General features: G+C 34.3%; 1 protein-coding gene across 1 annotated transcript; it reads left to right on the plus strand.

The window, feature by feature from the left end:
* The first annotated feature begins 1,470 nt into the window (after nt 1–1,470).
* LOC148630121 (regucalcin-like) lies at nt 1,471–4,388 on the plus strand. Its single transcript, XM_088561173.1, has 6 exons — nt 1,471–1,622; nt 2,167–2,329; nt 2,606–2,785; nt 2,992–3,207; nt 3,421–3,564; nt 4,107–4,388. The coding sequence occupies exons 2-6, from the start codon at nt 2,173–2,175 to the stop codon at nt 4,310–4,312; spliced, it is 903 nt and encodes a 300-aa protein (XP_088417299.1). The 5' UTR covers nt 1,471–1,622; nt 2,167–2,172; the 3' UTR covers nt 4,313–4,388.
* The last annotated feature ends 6,154 nt before the right edge of the window (nt 4,389–10,542 follow it).

A 10,542-nucleotide genomic window follows, 5' to 3' on the forward strand; every position in this document is an offset into this window, starting at 1 on the left:
GGTTTAGCAAATACTTAGTAGTAATTCATCAATAAAAACAACACAAATGCCACTTCCATTATTACAGTAGTTTAATAGATCACGAAGGAAAAAGGACTTCTGTAACAATATTTTCTAAATGTATGTAAAGTGTCATATCCAAATTTGATACGGGGATTAACTAAACTTTGATTACAGATAATTCTATGGTTTTGATTTTTGATGGTTGAAAAGATACTTAAAAATGAAATGATTGAAGGTTTTGACCTTACTAAATGTCCATGATAGTAATTTTTCGTGCATTCTCTAAATTCAACACATCAGGAGTGCTTAACTAAAGGGTTATAACAGAACTGATGAACGATAAAATCTAGGCAGCAGTCAAAAGGAAAGTACGTATAAAAATGGCAATATCTGGTTAAAAATAGAATGTTGGAAACCACCTCAAACCTGCCACTTCCATTATACAGTTTATTATTTCCGACATATATTTCCCAGTTTCCAGTGGAGTCCGAGTTGTTCATTCACTTTTGTTACTTTGTATGTGTTATTTCGGTTATTTTATGTATTTTGTTGTGTTTGTCTGTTTTCCATGTCTGGTCTTTGTCGCTAGATTACATTTTTTTATTTCCACTAGAATCTTGGTTCCATTGATTACTGTTCAACACAAATTGGGATCGGTTATAACAAAACTTCCGACCTGATACAACACCAACTTGAAAATAAGTCTTGAACTTTGTGGGAAAGATGCGAGAAGTTCAACACTGAAATAATTATATTCAAGTAAAACCACAGAACGTTATTTTACATAATTAAATCCGTATGATCTATAATTTATTTGTCACAAACATATTAATAATATTTCTCGATAAGATGTGGGTATTTCTAAGACAGCGTACGAGGCATATTTTAATAGCTTTGGTCCAAAAGCCTGTCCATCTTGGGCAGTGATGGTGCATTAAGAAGTCGGAATAGCGTTTGGGTTCATGTTAACTTGTCAGACTAATACAAAAGCATAAATTTCTGAAACCGCTTGTATGATGTATAAATATTGAAAATGCAAAATGTAGACGATGTCACTATACACTATGTTAAGCTCTATGTAATTTTAGCATCGATCGACCACTAGCTCTAAAAAGCTTAATAAGGCTAAGTAGTATTTTAAGCATACTCTGATTTTTGACGTTTGCTTTATTATAATTTGTGAAAAACTTGATTCCCTAGATGCCTTTGATTGCAACGTGCCTTTGAACAAGAAGTAATAATGTTATTCTATAAGAATTATAAACAACAGTAATGTTAATATTCACCACTTGTTTCTAAAGACCCATTTTTTTTGTAACCAAGATACATAAACTAAAAATGTTACTTAGTACTTAATTCATATATGATATAAAAAGATTTAGCTAGAAAGCTCTACGTGCACACACTTGAACAAGAAACGCCGTCCTTTTTACGTATATGTTTTAATCTGTGTCAGTATTTTACATGTCTTTAACCAATGCAAGTCTTAATTTTCCTCGTTTTAGTTCATATTTGAACTTTAAACAGATAAAACTATTTGCTATGTTATGAAAGAGAGATAGTGTTTATCACTAGTGGTAAAACTGACAAAGTACTTGAGGGCATTGCAGACCGATCTGGTAAGTCACCTTAAAATCGACAAACACCTGCATGATTTGTGGCATTTCTTACAGTCTGTCATCAATTTTATCTGCCATACATGTATAGTAATTCTCTTTTAGTTTGTCATTGTTTTATTTTGTAAGTTTTTGTTCATTTTTGTCTCCGTTTCATCGTCATGTTCTGTTTGAAGTGTTCCTCCTTTCGAACCCATCTGTTTACTTCAACACTATTTAAGTAATGTTTGCAATTTATGAACAGGTTGTACAAGGTAAGCTGTAATAGAAACCTATGATTGAATTTAATTCCTAATGGATCACAGTATAAATATTAATAGTTGATTCGTAATTTTTACGCGGACCAATCGACATTAATGACTCATAGTATCAAGCCAGGTTATACTTAATAACTTAGTTTGCTTATTTAGAGAATCAATCAGAAAGCTTGTTACAAATCAAATTTTAATTTTAAATGCTGTATGAAATTAATATAAATTTTCAAATATAGAACTGTTTTTGTAACTAACTTTTTGTTGAACACAAACCGGCCTTTGTTGTCTTGAAGATTACAATGCCATTGATAGTAGCTGTCAAGGACGCATGTAGTACAATAGGTGAGGGACCACACTGGGATGAACCCACCCAGACTCTGTATTACGTAGATATTGAAGCTAAAAGTGTCTCCAGATGGAATTCAGAAACTGCAGAAGTCCAGAAGATAACTCTGGGTAACTTTTTCAAGAACATCAAAATAAATCTTTTACTGTCAGGTTATTAACACGTTTTGTGTGTACCACGAACAGCTTTTTATACCTACATTTAAGCATTTTCTTTTAAAAATAAAGACAGTTTATATCATATGTTATTTGGTTTGTGTTCCAACATTACCATACTTTGTCAGTCTATAGAATTATTCCTGATAATTGACCATATGTTATCTTTCAAGCAATAGGAACAGTAAATTTTAATGAAGTTATTTATTGCAGAAACATGTTTTTTTATAGATAAGACGATAGGATTTGTGATTCCATCCACCAAAGGGGATGTGATTATTGGTCTTGGTAATACGATTGCCCGTCTAGATTGGGACTCGAAGAATGTTACTGTAATGCACGAGGTTGATCAGGGCATTAAATCTAGATTCAATGATGCAAAATGTGACCCTAAAGGAAGAATTTGGGCTGGTGAGATTTTTATATTATTATTCCGGGAAGCTTACCATTGTGGATTTAGGATTAGATCATTTATATACATTTGTACTAGTACTTTAAACATTTTTTTTTTCAAATTTGCACATTATAGAATTGTTTGAAATGCTGTTCGAATATCATGTGTAGTCATTTGTTTAGTGTTGTCATTTGATCAGTGTAGATTGGTTGATATATTTTAGGCACCATGGGTCTGGAGAAAGAAATAGCGGTTGTAGAAAAGGAACAAGGGTCCCTCTATTGTCTATACACTGACGGTACTATAAAGAAACACCTGGATAAAATCTCAATATCCAATGGATTGGCATGGTCTGCGGATAATAAGACCATGTATTATATTGATTCCATTCCACGATGTGTTTATGCATTCGATTACGACATTGACAACGGCAGCATCAGTAAGTAGGTTTTTTAACAATGTTAAACTTCTTACAAAATTGTTAGTTTTCATATTATCTACATGCAACAATAAAGCATGTGTTTACTTTTAAATATGTGAGCGACTCTTCTCCTTTTTCCCTACATTTTTATCCAATTTACACTATTCAATTCTAAAATTCTATAGTAAACTAGTTATAATATTGCATGTGCACGGTAATTTTTTTAAACAGGTAATCAAAAAATATGTATACAGTTCGAACCAGATCCTGAAAGAACAATAGGATTACCAGATGGTATGACAATTGATACTGAAGGAATGCTGTGGATTGCTTGTTTCTTTGGTGGTAGAGTGGCCAGATACGATCCAAATTCAGGTATATGCCGATATATGGATGTTTGTACAAGTTAAAGGCGGTTTTAGCTACTTTTAAATTACAAACGGTCTTACGAAATTGCATATAATGCTTTTAGATTCCAACTTTTCTGTAGAACGAAGTGACGTACACATATACTTACAAAATTTTCTTTCTCAAAGTTGCCGGAAACGTTGAATTTTATTCTAGATAAAGATGTTTGGGGCATAGAAAACATATGTTTCTGTGACTTGAATTTTAGAATGGTGAATGTACTGATAACCACAGTAACGTATTTTTAGTAACTTTAAGGGACATTTATTTATCTTTTATATTTTCTAAGAACTCCAACCATTAAAAATAAACATATGTGACAGATAAAGCATGAAATGCTCCCGAAGATCCTTAATTGGTCTGATCAATCCTTGACCCGACTTTTCAAACATTTTCTTTTGAGATCTTCCTGAAAGCAAAGGACGTTGCTTTAAAATATATTTTAATGCTATGCTTAATTTCAACCTCTTTTGATATACATTTGATATTTCAATAATTCTTAATTGTAGGGAAGAAAATCGGAACTGTAGAAGTTCCAGGTTTAAGGACAACCTCGTGTTGTTTTGGTGGTAAAAACAATGACGAATTATTTGTAACGTGTAGTCGACACTCAGCTACTTTAGATGAACTAGTTCAGTTTCCATTATCAGGTTCTGTATTTAGAGTTACTGGTCTTGGTTATAAAGGCTACCCTGGTGTTAAGTACGAGGGTTAATTCTAGCTGACATCTTTTCCTTTAATCATGGAATATTTTGTTGGAAGTAACTGCGTAATAAAGATTATTGTCGTAATTTTTGTATGAATATTAATGATCTTTTTTGTGTCTTTTCGTTCCATTTTAACAGAACATGCCAAAGTAATTATTTGTCAGGTAATGTAAAAATCTCATACGATGATATGTATCAACTTTGAAGAAAACATTTAAGGAACATGAATTAATGAAAATTTCATCTTATTTTTATCTGAAAAGTACATAAAAATATTGTAATTCTATCGACATCGGGGAAAAATACCAAAGCGTCAGTGAGGTGACAATTCAAATACAGTACATAAAAATTCATGTGCTTGGCATGAAAGAGAGTAATCAAGGGAACCAATACTCTAGCGGGAATTAAAGAGATAAAGACCAGACAGGGAAAACAGGGACGCACAACAAATTGCATGAAATAACTAAAATAATATGCACAAAGAACCAAAAGTAAATGAGCAACTCTGACTCCACTAAATACTTGAGAACAGAAAACAGACGATTTACATAAACAAAGCGAACAAAGTGAAATGGTTTACATATACAAACTGTAGATAAGGAAAACAAACCGTAACACGTTTACATATACAAACTGTAGATAAGGAAAACAAACCGTAACACGAAAAAACATAAGTACTATCAACATGAACTTCCACAAAAAACTGATAGTGACATCAGGTGCTCCAGAAGAGTAAGGATGTAATGCTGCGCCAAAGACACACGTCACATTGCAAATGAGTATAATCCGGTGATGGTCTAGCAAACATAATGTAGCTTCTCGACATTAGTCACATAAGGGTTTTTATACATATAAGGAGCATTACAGGAGTTATTATCTACCTGTTTATTTTTCAAACTTATGCATTAAGTAAATATAATTAACAAAAACAACATTAAAACCATATTCTTAGGTTCTGTTTTGTAATTTAAAAAGAACTTTACATGTTTTTAATTATTCTTTTACACAAGCATATAAATTCAAATCACATTGATCAACTAGTTTCAGAATTGATTATCTCATTTTCCACTACATTAATGATTGAAACATAGACTATCTATATACACAAAAACGAAACTGAATGAAATACAATTCCATACATATATTAAAACTGAAGATAATGAAAACAAGACATTACAAACTAACTCGAGCACTGGCAATATGAACGTCCATAAAAATACGAAAAATCAGGTGCTCTGGAAGAGTAAGCATGTCCTGCTCCCTCTGTGGGACCGCTCACATTGCAAGTGAGCAAAATCTGGTAAATGTTAAACTCGGTGGGTTATCAATCCGGGATGATATTGTGGCTTATCTGGGAGATAGAAACTTCTTAAAGGTTAAATATGGTCTTAGAAGCTCATTCGACATTGTTTACACTCTACGATGAAAGTCCGTGTACAAAATCACATGCAAGACAGTCACGGATCAACTTTAAAATGCATACCGAATGCTGGAGATGTTGTTATATTGCTGATAAGAAAAGGGAAGTTTACAATTGGAAATTCAACATAATCAAGTATGTCATAAAATTAAATTTACGTTAAATGTAAATACTGTAGAGTATCGCCATCTAGGAAAGGAAAATTCACAATAGAAAATTCAATATAATCTCTTATGTCATAAATTGTAGCCTGTACTGCCACTTTCTAGTGTTATATCTAAATCAAGAACAGGTGAACAAGTACTAATTATTGTTAGACTTGATTAACTTAAGTTGCTTTGGATAGATATATTGAACATAGTTTCCGAATTTAGAACTATTTAACAAAAAGTCAACAAGATATCTAAAAATGTTATTGAATTTATGCAACAGTTCATGTTTTGAATGAACTATAAAGAGTTAAACCATGAACTTTGATTCGTAACAGTAGAGAAGAGGGGGAAAATCGATTATGAATGGAGCTAAATTTGTCCCTATTGGAAGACCAACAATCTACCTGTATAGTTTTGCCAAAATCGAATATAATTTTTGTCAAAGGAAAGTATCACTGACATGTGATTGATGCAGTAATATGGAACGCCTAAACTGTGTGATGAGATACACATTTGTTTACGTGTTGTTAACTTTATATTACTTGCTGTGGTTTTATAATTACATGTGGTCATTTTGTATTTACGTTATGTAGGATCATCTTTACATTATGTCGTTTTGTCTCTACGTTCTGTCATTTCGTCATTACGTTCTGTAATTTTGTCTTTACGTTCTGTCGTTTTATGATTACGTTATGTCAACATATATTTACATTACGTGGATTTATCTTTACGTGCAGTGGTTTTCTTATAACGTGAGGTCGTTTCATCTTTACGTTATGTCGATCTCTAAATACTTTATGTGCATTTTCTTTTCTTACGTGCAGTGATTTCTTCTTTACGTGCAGTGATTTCTTCTTTACGTGATGTGGTTTCTTCTTTACGTGATGTGGACAAAATTTCATGATGACGTGTGACCCCGGAACTTTTCGATCCGGTGTAAACTTCAAATCAGTCCGTAAAAGGCAAAATAGACGTCACAACGCCGATTAGAAAAATGCTGAACGAAATACACTTAGGTAGTCTATTCAGTCACCCTAGCGTATTTATTCTATAGTAAAAAATAGCTTATTTGTTATTTACGTTCAATATTATCACAATTGATACACCTAGGACTCTGTTGATGACTTGTGGCGATTTTCGTAGTCAGAATATATTTTTTTTAATTCCAAAAACATGGGAATTTCGACTCCCGCGAAAATTTGCATAAATTCGACTCTACAAGTTATTGCGTGACTAAATTTATTTTTTACATTAACATTAAGATAGTGATTTACTCAACATATCTGATCAATTCAGGCGTTTGAATTTCTTTATGAATTAGCTGGTAACATGATAAAAAAAAAATAATGAATTTCAATGACAAATTTTGAGTACTTCAAAAAATTTAACTGCCGAAAAAGAGTTTCGTAAATTTCGGCAGTTCAAAACATCTACATAAGGTCTCTCCACTCAACACGTTTCTTTAGCAAACTTCTGCTTCACCTAATAGAAAAAGGAAAGAATAGGGTGAAACGCAACAAATGCACCAGCCTAAATACAAACATAGTAAATATTTTTTAAAGATCACCAATACATCTTCAATGACTGTAAGCTCTGATAGGCCCCGACAACAAACGTAAATTGAATTCACGGTACGATATCACTTCTTCAAAATAAAAAAAAACTAACAGCAAAACAACGTTTTCATCTTCCAAATACAGAAAATGTTTACAAAATGCTGGATTTTTTAATCAACATATTTGTCCAGTGTGGTGGGCGCGTATTTCAACAAACAGTCGGCATTCCAATGGGAACAAATTGTGCCCCTCTACTTGCTGACCTATTCCTTCACTCTTATGAGACAGACTTTATAGCTGAGCTGATCCGAAAGAAAGAATGTCGTTTAGCTAGATCCTTTAATCTCAGTTTCCGCTGTATCGGTGACGTATTATCTTTAAAACAACCCTAATTTTTGGGATATGATACATCGCATCTACCCAACAGATAAAGGATACTACAGACACCGTGAATTCAGCCTCATATCTTGACTTACACTAAGAAATCGATGGTAAAGGAAAACTACTGACCAAACGTTACGACAAACGTGATGACTTTTCATTCAGAATTGTCAACTTTCCTTTCATTTGTGGCAGCATCCCTTCAGCACCTGCGTATGGAGGGTTCATAACTCATACGTTATGGCAGAGCTAGCCGAAACTACGCAGAGTTTTTGTTTCGCGCTATAATTCTAACAAATGGGCTTCTGGAACGGGGTTATGTTGCTACAAGATTGAAGTCATCACTACAGAAGTTTTATGGTCGGCATCATGAACTCGTGGATCGTTATGGTGTATCCATCTACACAATGAAAACTGATTTGTTCAACGTGTCATAGTTTTCCTTTATTCTTTCGTCTACCCTTGATGTGACTTTTTATGAGCAACTTGACAGGTGTTTCTAGAAAAGCAGAGGACGCTTACCCTACCGGTGCACCTGGTCCATGCTCCCAGTTTTTAAAGGAGTCCGAGTTGCTCATTTGCTTTTGTTACTTTGTATGTATGGTTTTAGTTATTTTATGTTCTTTGTTGTGTATGTCTTTTCAATGTCTGGTCTTTGTCCCTGGATTATATTCTTTTGATTACCGCTATAACCTTGGTTCCCTTGATTACTCCTTCCTTAATTTAACTAATTTTCAACAGTCTTTGGCCATGTTCCTTTTGATCGGCCGCTTTGCCTTTTATCTGCGGTATCCATCTAAATGCTGTTTTTTCGTGATGTTGGAACTTTGCATTCTCGAAACAGGTCCTAACAATCATAAGCACTTATGTTTGACTTGATCTTTTATGTAGATGGGTTCTGTCATTTTGAGTAGGTTGTTACTTGATATCGAATTTGTCGAGAATAGTCTGCATATCTGTTGGTAGAAACTGGATAGTGACCGCATGTCCACTTTCGTGACTCTCAAACATTATATAGTTTTACAGTTTTACGTTGGTGTTTATTGTTTTACTTTTGGTTTTCCTGTTGTACTGGCCCCGTGTGGGTCTGGGTGTCAAAAGAATAGGCCTGCAGCGGTACTAAGCTTGTCGTAACAGGAGAATAATTAGTGCTCAGAACCCTGGCCGGGGGCTAGTGCGCTCTGTCCACAGAGCATCTGGGTTGTGTGCCCCTGGTGGTGGAATGCGGTACCTCTGACATGTTACATGCTGGGGTCGTCAGGCCATAATACGAAAAACCTAACCGCAAACCATAGTGGTTCAACGTGTTGGGAAAGATGTCACGTTCCTCGCACGTTAAAGAACCCTTCTGTGGTATTCTCTCGGAGTAGGAACCATTGAGCTCCGCCACAGGAGACTAAATTGCCTGACCCTATCCAGTGGCAATCAAAATTAAAAATCAAAATCTGTCGACCCCAATATCTTTTCATCACCATTTCATGTTCATTTTATCATGCATTTCATGTTCATCGCCTGGAAAGAGCTGAAATATTGCTGCTCGGGCGTTAAAGTCCAACAATCAATCAATCAATTAATCAATCAATCCTGTTGTAATGTTTTGATTTCCAACTGTGTTTAGTGCCGTTTTTGATTTTCAACTGTGATGAGGAGTAATCAAGGGAACCAAGGTTATAACGGTAATCAAAAGAATGTAATCCAGGGACAAAGACCAGACATGGAAAACAGACATACACAACAAAGAACATAAAGTAACTAAAATCATACATACAAAGTAACAAAGCAAATGAGCAACTCGGACTCCACTAAAAACTGGGAGCATGGACCAGGTGCACCGGTAGGGTAAGCGTCCTCTGCTTTCCTAGAAACACCCGCCGAGTTGCTCATAAAAAGTCAAGTCCGGGGTAGACAAACGAGGAAAGGAAAACTATGATCCGTTGAATAAATCAGTTTTCATTGTGTAGATGGATACACCATAACGATCCACGAGTTCATGATGACGACCATAAAACTTCTGTAGTGATGACCTCAATCTTGTAGAAACGCAACATAACCCTGTTCCAGGAGCCTATTTGTTAGAGTTCTAGCTTGTAAACGGTTGTTCCTCTTTTTTCAATCTGTTTTAATATCTTTCCATGTGGACTCTTCAGTACTAACTCTAGGTAAACGAATTTGTCCACTTACTACCTTTGTTTCCTAAAAGATAAAATTTAGAACCTCATTTCTTCTGTCTTCAAAGCTTTTGAGTCTGTTTGTTGTTGTTCTTGTAAATGATCATACCTAAATGGTAATACAGCAATATAATATGCTTATTGATAGTCCTCCAGTGTTGTGAATATGGACGATACTATTCCTTTTTTCTCATCACTAAATGTCTTCCTCATTATCGACTCCGTGATAACCAAGAACAAGATATAGCCTACTTCCGAGTGAACTGAAGCAATCTTTCTCTTTGTTGTTTAATGAGACAAAACATTCAAATTATAAAAAGCATTTGATGAGGGTCACACTCTTGGTCGGTACTCCATACGATCTCACAATTAATATTTATATATCCAAAATTGTTATAAAAAGATTGTACATTGATTTTTTGCTGTAGCGAGGTCAGCTTTGAGTAGGTTTGTTTGTATTCCATCTAACCCTGCAGCTTTTCCTGTTTTCTACTGTTGACTTTTTGAGCCCAAATTAGTTCACCAAAAAGGTATCTGTTTATTACTACCTTAAAAATCAAT

The sequence above is a fragment of the Perna viridis genome, chromosome 1 (genome assembly GCF_037379345.1).
Source record: "Perna viridis isolate PV_CMFRI_1.1 ecotype Kerala chromosome 1, ASM3737934v1, whole genome shotgun sequence".
In the NCBI taxonomy this organism is placed as follows: Eukaryota; Metazoa; Mollusca; class Bivalvia; order Mytilida; family Mytilidae; genus Perna; species Perna viridis.